This window comes from Stegostoma tigrinum, chromosome 1, assembly GCF_030684315.1.
Source record: "Stegostoma tigrinum isolate sSteTig4 chromosome 1, sSteTig4.hap1, whole genome shotgun sequence".
In the NCBI taxonomy this organism is placed as follows: domain Eukaryota; kingdom Metazoa; phylum Chordata; class Chondrichthyes; order Orectolobiformes; family Stegostomatidae; genus Stegostoma; species Stegostoma tigrinum.
Window position 1 is genome coordinate 110446282 of NC_081354.1, and position 15062 is coordinate 110461343.

General features: G+C 39.1%; 1 protein-coding gene across 2 annotated transcripts in view; it reads right to left on the reverse strand.

Annotated features, from left to right (window-relative positions):
• The window catches only part of dlc1 (DLC1 Rho GTPase activating protein), a 512227-nt gene that overhangs the window by 485855 nt on the left and 11310 nt on the right, over positions 1–15062 (reverse strand). For both annotated transcript variants that reach the window (XM_048532709.2, XM_048532700.2), the window contains exon 2: positions 7372–8513. In XM_048532709.2, the coding sequence (XP_048388666.2) occupies positions 7372–8364 (993 nt within the window). In that variant the 5' untranslated portion in view covers positions 8365–8513. The remainder of the gene's footprint in view (positions 1–7371; positions 8514–15062) is intronic.

Consider the following 15062-nt stretch of genomic DNA (forward strand, 5'->3'; position numbering starts at 1 on the left):
AGCAAAGTATTCTCCTCAACTAAGTATTGCAGACTGGTACATTGCAAGGTCTAGGACTAGGTGACAAGTGACGAACTAAAGTTTAGGGCAGCTACCACAAAAATACTATGGGAAAAGGCCACTCTCTAAGGTCTTTCAGCCACAATGTAAGAGCACTGGTAACTTACAGAACCCCTTGGGCATGTGGACTTGTGTATGGGAACTGTCACAGTCATTGCAGTTGGATTAAGGCACCAATCAATGCAATGTACTCAATGGAGAGAAAATGTATTTTGTTACATTTTCTGTATTGTTCAATTTGAAATGGTTGGAATGAACATTTGGATATTTTGTAAGTAAAATATACTTTTGCAAAATTAAAGTCTTACCTAGATTTCTTTGGTAATATCTCCTAAATCTGTTACATCTAACATCTAGAAAGGCAAAGGCAGCAAATATATGAGGATACCACCACCTCCAAATTCTATATCAAGTGATATTTCACTCTATTTTTGACACATATCTCCATTTCATTATTGTCACTAGGTCACCATTCTGGAACTGGTTATTAAACAGCATCATGGCAGTATCTTAATCACAAAGACCACAATGGTTCACGACCTATCGCATCTTAATAGAAACTAATAATAGGTAAATGTTGGCCTTGTTAGTGATGTCTATATTTTGAAAAATGATAAGAAAAGCAGTAAAAAACAACATGAAAATATGAAGTAATTTATTTTGGTAGAATAAATGTGGAAGGCAGAACAAAATAAATTATAAAGAGAGTGTAGGATCGGGGGATGTGGGTCTATATGTGTTCAAATCATTGAACATGGCTGGATAGGTTGAAAATATGACGAATAAAGTTTATGGGACCCTATGCTGTATAAAGAGAGATCCAGTGTACAAAAACAAGGGAACTATGATAAGCTTCTAGAAACACTGAGCAGGTAGCGAGTTTTGAGAAGATTTGTAGCTCAGGTTGAGGTTCTGGATGTGAGTTTGCTCGCTGAGCTGGAAGGTTAGTTTTCAGATGTTTCGTCACCATTGTAGGTAGCATCATCATTGAGCCTCCGACGAAGCGTTGGTGTTATGTCCCACTTTCTATTTATCACATCACCAACCCAAGGAAACCTAACCAGATAAACTCTGGTTAGCGAGCAAACTCACATCCACACTGAGCAGGATTTTTCAGATGGTGGAATTTCCTACCTTGTCCCTTGGAACGATACCAGCTGACCCATTCAAGGCAAACATCTGCTCTGCTTGAGAAGGAAAGTCTGCATTTGAGAGCAGCCAGATGGATGGCATCTTTGATGTTCCACTAACACCAGATTCAGACGGAGGCTATTGCTAGAACTACAAGCAGGTCCTCCACTCATCCTACAGTAGCTAAAGTTGCCAGGTCAAACACTTGATGTGGATTTCCTCACCAAAAGAGTAGCATTGGTAGAATGATATTCCTAAATGGTTATTTCAGGACCTCAATAGACCCAAGGATGGGGCATTGCATCCTCCTCTGCCTGCTGCGAAATGTGGGACTAGTCAAGGGTATGTGGATATGTGGCTGGCAGGATACCTGCTGTATTTGTTGTATTTTACTACCTCTCCATCCCCTACCCACTTCCCCATCTCTGAGCCCACATCCCACCCCCACTCCCCACCTCCCAGTCTAACCTAATGAAAGGGTTTTTTTTGCACATAGTTCGTGTTCAACAGGAGTATTGTATCCAGTTCTAAGGGCCTGACTTGAGGAAGGATGGGCAGGCATTAGATGGAGCACAGAAAAGGCTCATGTGAATGGTTTCAGGAACTTCAATAACTTTGATAGCTTGAAGTACATGGGGCTGTTCTGCTTGAGGAAGAAAAGGTTCAGAGAAAGTTGAGAGAGCTTTTCAACACAGGACTGACTAGATAAGGGAAAAAACGATCCTAACGGAGAACTAGAAGGCACAAATTTACAGTAACTAGCCAAAAAGCACAATGGCAACATGACAAAACTGTTGTTACTCAGTGCCTGCTTGGGGTTCATCATGCATAACCTAAAAGCATCATTGAGGAAAATTTAATCCCGGCAGTGACTAATGGGAAAGGAAAGATGTGCAGAGTTAGAGAGAAAACACAGTGGTGTGGCACCAGGTGAATTTTTCTTTCAGAGAGCTAGCACAGACACCATGGACCAAATTACCTCCTCTCATACTGTAACCATTCTATGATTTGATGGTTTCTAGTGTTGCCAGAAGAAAAAGATTTAATTTTAATTTGAAGTCTAGATATATGTTTATTTCAGAGATCATAGACAAGGTTTGTTATTTGTTCTTTGTTTAACAGAGTTTACCAATGGCAAAATTCTATAACCAACAATACAAAATAGAAGAACTTAATGTGTAATTCAAACCGGCAATGTAACAAATATCCCAGAGGAAACAAAGCAGCAATATTTGGAAATGAACATACTGGATGTACTGAAGATCTGTTTTGATGTGTACAAGATGAATCAGACTAGTGTGTGTCATTCACAAGTTGCATAGCATTGGATGGAAAATTTGCATAGTTGGCTGAATGCAAGCTTACAGTACATTGAGACATAAAAGTTACATGGAGATCTGATACCTTTCATCTCTACCTCCCTCTTTGGCCAGGCTTTACATCACCCAATGGGTGGCAGCTCTTAAGGCTAGCATTAATTTTTCCCCGACTGCTACAAAGTAGGAGCGTTTTCTGCATTAAAGGGCTAATTAAATGCAAGTTTTACATATGAACAGCTGATCAGCAATGTAACATGATGTTCCCTTAGTTTTGTCTGTTTATGCTCCTCCAATCAGAAGGAAAGTTCATTAAATTGTTACTAAAAATATTCTTACAGCACTGTACTGAGTTTGAACAGCTTGGTAGCAGATGTCAACAAAAAGTGTTACAATCCTGAACAGTTGTAGATTTCAATCCATCCATATTTCTTCTGTTCTTCTATTCTTAAGGAATTCAAGAACGGAAGGAATAGGGGCAGGGGTAAAAAAATTCATCTCCCTTGAGGGTGATTCTTTATTCTATTTGGTTGTGGTTAATCTTTGACCTCAACTCCACTTTCCCAGCTGATCCCAGCATATCTCTTGATTCCCTTAGGGTCCAATAATCTACTGAACACAGCCTCAAATACATTCAATGACTGAACAACCTCAGACCTCAGAGGTTGAGAATTTTCCAGTTTCACAGAGGTCTGAAAAAAAGAATTTCACCTCTTCAATAATAAATAGTTGACCACTTAACCCGTGAACTTTTAGTTTTGGACTCTCCAGCCAGGGAGCAACCTCTCAACATCATGATTCTTTTGGAATCTTCTGTCATTTCAAAGATATAACCTCTCATTGATTTAAATTCTTGAGATCTACATCCCATTCAATCTTTCCTTGTAAGACTACACTCTCATCCCAAGAATCAATCTACTGACACGTCATTGCAACTCCCCTAAGCCGAATAGCTATGAAAATCCAGGCCAATGCATTCATTTAATGAGTCCCCCACTTCCTTATTTTCCTTCAAAATTAGAGAAGCAAATTATTACTCAATTACTCAATTCCAAAATCAAAGAAGTAGCCATTGATAAATCCCCTCAAAATCCCTGGTGCGGAAATAGAGATGCACTTAAGTTAGAACTAGCTAAGGAGCAGGCTTTTTTACCTGAGGGCAATAAGTGAACCAGTCAGGGGTTTTTCAACAGATCTATTGTCATACTTACTGACGCCAACTTTTTATTTCAAAAGCCTCTTGTTTAAAACCAAATAATTTTAATCTGTCATGATAGGAGATGAAATGTGCATTATTTAATTCTAGTCACCATCCCCAGTCCAGTAACCTGTCCAATGCACAAGTCCAATGCATAATCAACACTTGGTGCTTTTTAATTTGTTTTTTTCTGTAAGGTATCAAGAACAATGCTCACAGCAGAAAATATTATTGTCACAAGGTATGATCTGTGTGTTAACTAAATGATTAGAAACTTTGGAAATCTGAGTTTATGGCTTACAATTATTAGAAAACATCAAACTTTGTTAATAATCATACCTTTTCTATTGTTAATTCCAGAACATTAAAACAATAGACTTGATCACTATTGATCATAGAACATAGAACATAGAACATTACACCACAGTACAGGCCCTTCGGCCCTCGATGTTGTGCCAACCTGTCATACCGATCTCAAGCCCATCTAACCTACACTATGTTATCTCATGTTATCCTTTCTATCTCCTGATAACTTTTAAAACCTATAGTTGATGCCACCTATGAAATACTTTTGGACATATCCCATTTCCTTGACACATTTTTCAACTTTAATACTGTCATGTTCATGGCCTTCAGATCTTTAACAGTTCTTTATTAAAAAAAAGATCAGAATGAATCAGAAGTAACTATAATATCTCTTCTGCTAAACTACTTTTTATTGATATTGTCTGCAGCTAAGGTTGACTTGTGGGTTACCTATTGGTTATATTATTTGTTGTTAATGACTTCCTGACAGGTTAGATACTAAATGATCATAACATTGCCATATATAGGCTTTGATGTAATCAGAAATATTGAAAGTCCATGATATCCATTAAGATGGTCAATGTTAAGATAAAACATTGGGAGAAGGCACATGTTGATTATTCTGAATGTATTTTGTTTTAATATTGAAGTAACTGAATGAACCAACTGTTGTTATATCGATAGCTTATTTGTCCTACCACACACAAACTTTCTGTAACTTATATCAGTGACAACACAGTGACTTAGTTTTTAAAAAATCTAGGAACTTCTTTCAAAGTTTGTAGGCCATATTTTAGGCTAATCTTTACCAAAGGAGATCTGTTTCCATTGCTGGGGATAAAAGCAGGAGGTGATCCTCATTCCGGGGGATATCATGCCCCTGGCAGAACATTTTGCTCGTGCTTTCGCTGGGCTGCTGGCAATTGAGGAAAGCAGCTCACTTACCCCACAACCCTCCCTCCCAGAGGGCTGCTGGCCCAATCCTTGGCAGTGCCACTGCTATACTCTCAGAAATGGCTCAATCTATTTAAGGAAGCTATGATGACAGAGGCAGGAGCAAATTACTGCAGATGCTGGAATCTGAACTAAAAGTAATAATTGCTGGAGATCACTATGCGGCAGACAGCATCCATGGAGAGAAAGCCAGCTAACTTTCCGAGTCCAGATGATTCTTCCTCTGAGCTCTGATGAAGAGCCATCTAGACCCAAAATGTTAGCTCACTTTCTCTCCATGGGTGCAACCTAACCTGTTGTGATTTCAGTGAGAGAGGCAGGTCCCAGCTCTCAAGGTGGGGATAGGAGAGAGCGGGGATTAATCTGTCTGTAGTGCCTTGGCTGCAAGGCTGACAAATGTTATTGGGGCATGAAATAGGAGAGATGCCCCCCTGCAATCGCAGGAATCTGCTGGCGATCATCTGAGTGTACCTGTCAGTTTTCCCATGCCACATTAGACTATCATGGCATGGAGAAGTGTAAGTGTGGGTGAGGAGTAGCTCTTAATTGGACATTTAATTTCTTAATTCCAGGTGAACATGTGCTGCTGAGATTCCTGTCACTGGCAATGTGTCTGTCTCCAAAGAGCTCAGCCTTCTGGGGCCCTCAGCACGAGGTGTGAGTATGAGTGAGACACAGAAAGCAATAAAAATACTGTAAACTGCTGGCCTGTAGCAGTACTTTGTTTAAATTTGGGTATTTTAGTAAATGCTAAATTAATGCCTGAAGGCCACAAGGATAAATGTTTGAAGAAGGTCATAGTTCTGACTATTTTCAGTTCTGAAACTGATAGACACCTGATGTACAGAAACTTAGAGTCATACAGCCATAGATTTCATTGCCGATGAGTGGAAAATCTAGTGTTAATCACTACTAGCCTTTTCTAATACACTGTGATAACAGATCACAAATAATTGCAAAGCAGAACATTACAAATACAGAACCTCCCTGAAAAGACTTTAGAATTAGCTGAAATAGCTCAGTTCGGAGACTGTTCAATCCTGGATTTCAACAGAATAAATAGAATTAACTTATCAAGATAAGGTAGGGAGTGAGACAAAATTCAACTCCCCTGAAAAATATGGAATGAGTTCATGGTGTGAAATCAAACTTCATCAACTTAACAGTGTCCATGTCAAGTTTGTGTTGTCTGTTAAGTAACATGATTGCAGCAATTAGAAGGTGGTTGTGGGAGGCTAACTCTAGGTAAACTCGCTTGTCATTTAAAGCCAGCCTAAAAATGGTTAAAAACTGTGGCTGAAAAAAAAATGCTAAATTCACTGTTAGGGCTTATTCTGGTATAGGGAAAAACATCACAACACCGTAGACGTGAGAAAGTTGGCTCTAAGATTTTCAAGTGCAATGCTTGAGACCTAGGTTGAGGAAATATGCCTTATCCATGTTGTTCTTTGCTTTGTTAATCACTAAATGAATTATAGACAATCACACTGGGCTACGTCAGGATATCATCATAGCTCTTAGCTACTGGATATGTCATTCTTTGATTGCCTAATTGTCTACTATATCAGAGCAGGGATTTGTCATGCTAAGAAAGAACAGACTTGCATTTATGAAGCATCTTTATCACATGTCACAGAACCCCTGAACACACGTCACATGCAATTGATTATATTTGAATTGCAATCATTTTTGTTTAATGAATAAACACTGAAAATTGACTTGTACACAACAAGGCTCTGCAAACAGCAATGCTTGTCTGACTTGATCATTTTGCTTCTTCACCTCCTTGAGTTGAGGCTTTTTACTTTCCTTCAATAAATCTCTGTTGAGTGACCCAAAGATAAGCACATGAACCCTAACTGAATGCATTGAGCTGAACTACCACACAGTTTTAAATGGTATCACTGTTACTGGAAACCCAGCAGTCCATTGTTGCTCCTTCTTTAAGATTTTCATTTTGCTGTAATTCCAAAGCCTCAACATTTTCATCAACAGAACAAAAATTAATTGCACAGAGATGGAGTATGTAGAATCCGCACAATATGTGGTAATGGCCAATATTGAATTTACAGTCCATTATAACTGAATTTCAGTTATCCTTTTCATTAAAGTTAGTGGCACGGAAAATTGATCGAGGTAGGCAATTCATCAGCAACATCTTACACCATTGTCAGGACTTAAAAGCATTTGCTTGAATGTACAATTTCTCAATGTCATATAAACATCATAAATGGACTAACTATTACTTTGTCTAACCTAAAATCTTACTCCACTCTATGTGCCTGACTATACCTACTAGACATAAACGCAGATATGGTTAAAATGAGAACCAGATACAAAAATTGGTTGCATATAATTAATCAATCAACAAATTGAGTCGAGTAAAGTAAAGGATTATTTTCTTACCTTTCTCTTTCGAAGTTTTATGGTACTATCCGTGGGATTATAGTTATTTGTACTTTGCTGTGCATTTAATATTTGCGGGCTCCGTTTTGCAAGACTTGTATTAGTATTTGTGGTATCAGAAAAATTTTCAGCTTGTCCTACATCTAGACGGAATTCCTCCACAAATGTTTGATCCAAACTCTCCTCTAAGCATATCTGAGATGCCATTTTATAATTCACAGGGATAACCTCTGATGTCGTTTGTACATCACCATTCGTGTCAAGTTGTCCAGTCATATTCACAGTAACGTCCCCATCACATTCATTTCTCAGCATGTCATGTTTTCTACGCTGCTGTGCAATTACTGCAGTATGGAGAAGCTCCTCTGTTGGAATAATTGCATGCGAACTCGTAACCATATTTCTCCTCAGATTTAACTCCTCTGAAGATTCCAGGTGTTCAGACTCACTTGTTTTCTTGTTGTCTTTTGTCTCTTCTTCAGGGACAGAATCATAATCGGGGTCATTCTCTATTCCAACAGTCTCAGGTCCATTCTTGGTCATTTGGTCAATCTTTGCTGCTGGTGATTTTTCATTTAGTGTTCCTTCATTCCCTGAGGTCAGCAGTTCTCCTGCAACACAATCTTCCACACAACTGAGATCTGAGTTTTCATCTGACACATGGACTAGGGTCTCTGTACTTGCTTCTAATGAAAGAATATGCTCTTCACTTTCAAGGTTATCATTTTCATCCACCTCTCTTCTATGCTCACACAGTTGTTTTGCTTGAAGGGCAGACAGATCAGAGTTATGGCAAGATTCTGGTAAAGAAACACTGGAAAATCTTTTCTTCTTGTCTGTTTGTGAGTTTTCATCGCTTTCCATGCTTAATTTTAGATTAGGAGCCACAAGCCCATGACAACAGACTGCACCAGAATCATCAAAATCAAATGAAAAGCCAGGCCAATTGGTCACATGATCTTCCCAGCTTCTTTTCTTATTAGCTAAAGACATGTCATCACAATCCAGTTACTGATTTTTCCAGACATACATCAGAGAGAGAGAGAGAGAGAGGGAGAAACACACTTAGGAAGAGCGGTTGATTTTCTTCATGACAAAGAACACTTGGCATTTTCTGTTCCTCAAAGTCATGTTAGTAGAATCTGGGTAATAAAGAAAAGAACAGTTTCAGAGGTTTTATAAAAATGCAACTGCTCAAAAAAAGTCACTTCATTCTGTTCCAACATCTTTTCCATCACAGCAATATCAGCAACATTGCCTTTTTTAAAACTTACATATGAATGCCAAGCTCATTGTAATATGTGCTGACATTTAACTATTAAAAACTATGGAACAAAAATTATTTGGAATGATTTAGTGAAAGAGCTTTAAATGTTTTCATCAACAGAAATATACACGGATATCGCCGAGAACAATACAGCTTACACTTTTTACCAACATCGTCATTTTTTAAAATTGAGGAATCTCCAAAACTGAAGGGTAAGCAACTAATTTTTATTCCAAACAGGGTCAGAAATAGAGTTCTGATTTGAAGCAAAGTAATTAGGCCAATATGATTTTAAGTCATGTGATCACTTTCCTTAACGACATCAACTATGTTTCTTCAATTATTCTGTTCTGAGCACATTTTTAAATAATGACAAGTTCAAAAATATGACATCAATGCTGCATGTCTAAAAGAATGTTTTAAAGAAGGACCAGAAAGCAGTCATATGTGCAAACCTCAGATGGATTTGGTTTTTTTTAAATCTAGAGGAAAGCTTAGAAAATAAAAGTTGCTATGCATGAGAATGTTAATTTTGGGGTGCAGCAGCACCCAAAGGACATCAAATTTCAACAACAGCTGTCTGACTTTTGGTACACTTGCCTTTTTTGGACAGTGTGTTGAGTATAGGAGTTGGGAGGTCATGTTGCGGCTGTACGGGACATTAGTGAGGCCACCTTTGGAATACTGTGTGCAATTCTGGCCTCCTTGCTATAGGAAGGAAGTTGTGAAACTTGAAAGTGTTCAGAAAAGATTTACAAGATGTTTCCAGGGTTGGAGGGTTTAAGCTATTGGGATAGGTTGAATAGGCTGGCACTATTTTCCCTGAAGCGTCAAAGACATTATAGAGGTTTATAGAATCATGATGGGCATGGATAGGGTAAACAGAAAGGTCTTTTCCCTGGGGTGGTGGAGTCAAAAACTAGAGGGCATAGGTTTAAGGGGAGAGAGGAAAGGTTTAAAAGGGACATAAGGAGCAGCTTTTTCATGCAGAAGGTGGTGTGTGGGTGGAAGGAGCTGCCAGAGGAAGTGGTGGAGGCTGGTATAATTACAACATTTAAAAGGCATCTGGAAGGGTATGTGAATTGGGAGGTTGAGAGGGATATCGGCCAAATGCTGACAAATGGGGCTAAATTTATGTTGGCTATCTGGTCAGCATGGATGACTTGGTCTGAAGGGTCTGTTTCTGTGCTGTACATCTCTATGACTCCATGACTTCAGAAAGATGCAACTGAACACAAAGTGGGAAATAAAACTTCACAGTGAAATAAGAATCTAGTCCTTTCAGGCATAACATCACAATTTTTAGGATGGTGTGCCATCTCATCTGCCATCTGAGGAGTCAGCGAAAAAAGCATCATGACGGTTACTGCCTGCCTGACAAGTAACATTGGCAACCAGCTGGAGATGCGACAGATCTGACAGGAAGACCCACGTCAGGGAGATGCCAGGCAAAACCAAGAGTCCAGGACTAAGTAAGTGTATCTCATGAAGCTAAGGGAGGGAAGACCCAGGTGGTTGGGATCAGGCAGAGATGGATGGTTTTGTTGATGAAGGGGTTGCTAGAGAGTAGTACATTCCTACAGCATGGAAATAGACCCTTGGGTTCAACTAGTCCATGCCAACCGTGGTCCCAAACCAAACGAATGCCACTTGCCTGCATTTGGCCCATATCCCTCCAAACATTTCCTAACTGGAAGTGAGGTCCTGTAAATGCTGGCCACTGGCAATGAGAAGCTGCTTCACCCATCCCCGCTTTAGTCCATTCCCTGAATTTTTCATCCTCTTTCCCTTCTCGCCACATGCTCCCTCCAGCTCCTTGATATCATCATCTTCTCACTGTCTCCTACTCATTATGTAGCTATTCGCAATGGGAGCACCAGCATGGTAGGCCTGTCTGCTCCAGGCCGGCTGCACTCTTCATTTTTCTTCTCTCTGTTACTCGACTTTTGTCACTTACCTTCTGGAATTCAGGGAGACAGAGGCAGCAGCAGTGATGGCATCGCGGGGAGAGCAGCTGTGGCTCCCCAGCAGTGTTAGCTGGAGATCTGGTGCAGGGAAGCAGCTGTGGGCTGGAGCCTAGCATAGTTAGAGAGAAGCCAAAATGTCGGTGATGGATGTGCCTCGGCATCTCCAACATCGAGAGCAAGAAGCCCAAGGTTTCCTTGGCAGCAGATCAAAGCAGAGGAGACCACACCCTTGCAGGGAGTGCACTTAAGGACTACTGTTGAACTTTTACCTTCATTGCTTTTCTCTTCCACTTAATACAAGGAAGGATGGTGATGCTAACCTTTAACTTTATTTCTTTATTTTTCTACTTATATTAAGAACAACAGTAACACTTTATTTTTAATTTTGTTTCTCGATGTTGCTACTTGTACCTACGTTTTGCACCTAGGTATCTTCATACTTAAGAAGGTGCCATATGTGCTGATAGTGTACACTTTTCACTATACTCCTGTTCATCTGTATTTGAGTACACATGGCAATAAAACTTAAAGTTTAAAGCTATCCATGTGCTTATCCAAATGTCTTTGAAATGCTGTAACTGTCCTGCACCTACCACTTCCTCTGGCAGTTCATTCCACAAATGAATCATTCTCTGTGTAAAATAGTTGCCCCTCATTTTTAAAAAACCTCTCTCCTCTCACCTTAAAAGTAAATCCCCTAGTTTTGAACTCCCTCACCTGAGGAAAAAAGATACTTGCTCTTCACCTTATCTATGCCCCTCATGATTTTATAAACTTCTACAAGGTCACTCCTCAACCTCCTATGGTCTGGTGATAAAAGTCCCAGCCTATCTTTCGACCTCAAACATTCCCATCCTGGCGACATCCTCGTAAGTCTTTTTGAACCTTCTCCAGTTTAATAATATCCTTCCTACAGCAGGGCAACCAGAATTATACACAGTACTCCGGAAGAGGCCTCACCAATGTTCTGTGCAACCTCAACATGATGTCCTAACTCCTATACACAAAGTTCTGAGCAATGAAGGCAAGGGTGCCAGATGCCTTCTTCACTACCCTGTCTACATGTGATGCAAACTTCAAAAGCATTATTGACCTGAACCCCTTGCTCTCTCTGTTTTACAACACAACCCAGGGCTCTACTGTTAACTGGATAAGTCCTGCCCTTGTTTATTTTACTAAAGTGCAAAACTTCACATTTATCTAAATTGAACGCCATCTGCTACTTCTTAACCCATCCATCCAATTGTTCAAGATCTTTCTAATCTTAAATAACCTTCTTCACAACCCACTATACCACCAATTTTTGCATCTTCTGAAAACTTACTAATCATGCCTCCTAAATTGTCATCCAAATCATTTATATAAAAGACAAACAAAAGAGACAGAACCACATGGGGCCGCATCTAATGGAGAGGAACAGTGTCTGATGTTGAAAAGAGATTGTTGATGCAGGCATCCCCTCTTTCACACTTGAGGCCTGAGCAGGGTCACTATCATGGTCACTCCACGGACCCTGACCCACCACCCTCAAACTACCTACATAAAGTGGGGTAAGGCATAGCCCCAAAGTGGTTATTAATAGGCTACAAGAAATTAACTTTCTTTGATAATATTATGATTTGGTTATTTTAGTGTATGGTTTCCCCATAGGAATCGTAACAGATGACTGACGACGTTATTATTTATCATGGACATTAAAGATTTCATGATTCTCAGACACTTTTTTCATCATAAAGAATACAGCCATCAGTATTTTGTTGACCAAAGCTCGATACATTTACTATGTTAAAAACACTAATTAGAAGTTGCTATTTTATCTTAAAAACACACAGAAAGGAGGTGAAGGCGAGAGATTCTGCCTGACAAAATTCCTCAATTTGCTTGAGGGAGCAACGACCCAATTGACCAGGGGAAGCCGTTTATAGCATTGCACATCTTCGATGTTCAAAGGGCATTTGATGAAATTCCACAGTGAAAATGGTGGCTTCTGACTCTCCAGAATTTGTTCACATTCAACAAGGCACAAGTCAACAGTATGATGAAATACTCTCTGTTTGCCTGGATAAGTGCAATTCCAACAATGCTCAAGAATGGCACACTATCCAGCATTAAGAAATCGATTACCTGCTACCCTACCACCCATCTGAAGCATTCACTTCCTCCACTTCCGGCGCATGCTGGTAACAGAGTGTACCATTTACAAGATGCACAGCAGCAACTCCCCAAGGCGACTTTAACAGCACCTTTTAAACCCAAACCTTGATTACTTAGAAAATCAAAGTTACTGAGCACATAGAAGTGACAAGGCATGCAAGCTCCCATTTGAGTGACATGTTGTAACGAATTGCAACTGTATTGCCATTCCTTCATTGTCATGGATAAAAAGTAAACTCTCTTAATTGATACACAATATCAGTCAACAAAGCTAATGGAATATTGAACTACATTGTCAGAAGAGGAAAATGCTAGTCAAATAATGTCATGCTTAAACTAGACAGTGCTCTGGCAGATTATACTCTACATATTGCATGGTATCCTGCTCTTCAAGAAACTAGGAAGAGATGTAGATACTGGAGCCAGTGCAGAGAGGCGACAAAGTTGCTCTGTAACGCTGGGCTCTCTGTTTCATAAGCAGAACAGAGAGACATGGGCTTTTCAACCTTGGGATGCAGATCCCTGAAAGCCTATCTCATTGAAGAATGTCAGGTATTTATGGCAATTAAACCATCTATCACTTTATAGATGCATAAATTTAAATATTATAAGTATATCTGGAGGCACTGGGATCTCGTGTTTACAAAGTAAAATCAAAGTGAGTACAATAGATGCTAGAACATCTTGAGGGATTGTCCACTGAATGTAGGAATACATCCATACAAGGCCATACCTAATATATAGCAGAAATCTTTAACATGAATAAACATTCTTTTGAGAGCTCAGTGCATGCCAGCACTCCTTACAGCAAGCTCCCTGGCTAGTATGCATGGTTACAAGCTGCGCATACCAGAATGCTGTTAAAAGTTTACCATCTGAAGACAGAATGGAAAAAGTACAAAATACTAATCTAAACAGACATTCTTAATAAAAGAAACTCAACCCAACGTGACCAGTATTACGCAGAATCCTGAACGGTATTACACACACTCTTGGCCAGTATTATACATTGATTCCTGCTTCCTATTCATGGGACCATAATTTCAAAGTATTGGAATGTATGAGAAATGCAACCAATCCTGTGGAACTTGAATCACTGGAAAAGAAATGCCGAAGCTATAGAGATCACAAACATATGAATTCCATAAGGATTATTCAAGCTTTTGTTCAATCAGCCAGCACAATTTGCATTATGACCTTATTTTCACAAAGAGGAGGGCCGTGTTGATTACAATGATTTATGAAGGCTTTTATTAATTTGGCGTTCTTCCTTGTGAAAGAATTGATTTTGCCTGGTTCACAATCTTTAGAATTTTGCCTCATAAAACTTATTGAAGCTCCATTTTTGGAGATTTGTCTTCAAGTTAAACATTTTGCTGCCGTGCTGATTTGCTAATGCACATACATCTTTTCACAATCATTCTGTTTAAATATTTCTGTTACTTTGTGAGCTCGTAACCTCCCAAAGCACAACATATATGAAATAAAGCAATGAGAGGGTGGAATTATTAAAGGATTGAAATTTGTTCCTTTGTAAGCAATTGCATAAAAGTAAAAGACAGTTAACCAGAAAAATAAATCTGTACACTGCAACATACTGAGTGAAATATTTTGTTGTTATTAAAGGTGATGACTGCCATAAATTGAACAAGTTATAACCTTATTAAATAAAGAACTCACTGGAATGTTTACCCTTGAAATCTTTCAGCATGAAAAAATTTTAGGATGGATGAATTATGGCTTTTTCATAACATGTATGGCATACTTCTATCCAGTAAGAGGGATAGTGCTATGTTTGAAGGCCTAAATTTAATAAAAGTGGGCATCAATTGATGCAATTGAGTTTTAAAAATCCATTTACATGCATTGATGTCGTTTGGCAGCAGAAGTTAAAGACTGCATTTTGCTCTTTTTCTATTTGTGGTTGTGCTACTGAGGATCAATGCCAAAGGAACATAAATCGTTTTCTCACAGGTCAGAAGGAATATCAAATGGAAAGCCACCATGGGCTGCTCCCATGTTCCATTTGCTATTGCAGATGGAACAACACTGTTTTGGGGCTGGGAACATTTGGCTGTTTGGGCTCATTTTAAATATGGCCAAAAGACAACAGGGAAGGGGAAGTGACATTTCATTTTAGGATTAAGGAAAAAAGAAATAAGTGTACATAGTTTCAGAAGCCACTGTTAGTTCTCAAAAATGCTTCTACAAGCTGAACAAAATGATTTACCATAGATCTTTTCAGAAGAATCTGAATGGTAAACTGCTTAAGCATTCATTATTTTAGTTAGAAGATAATATTT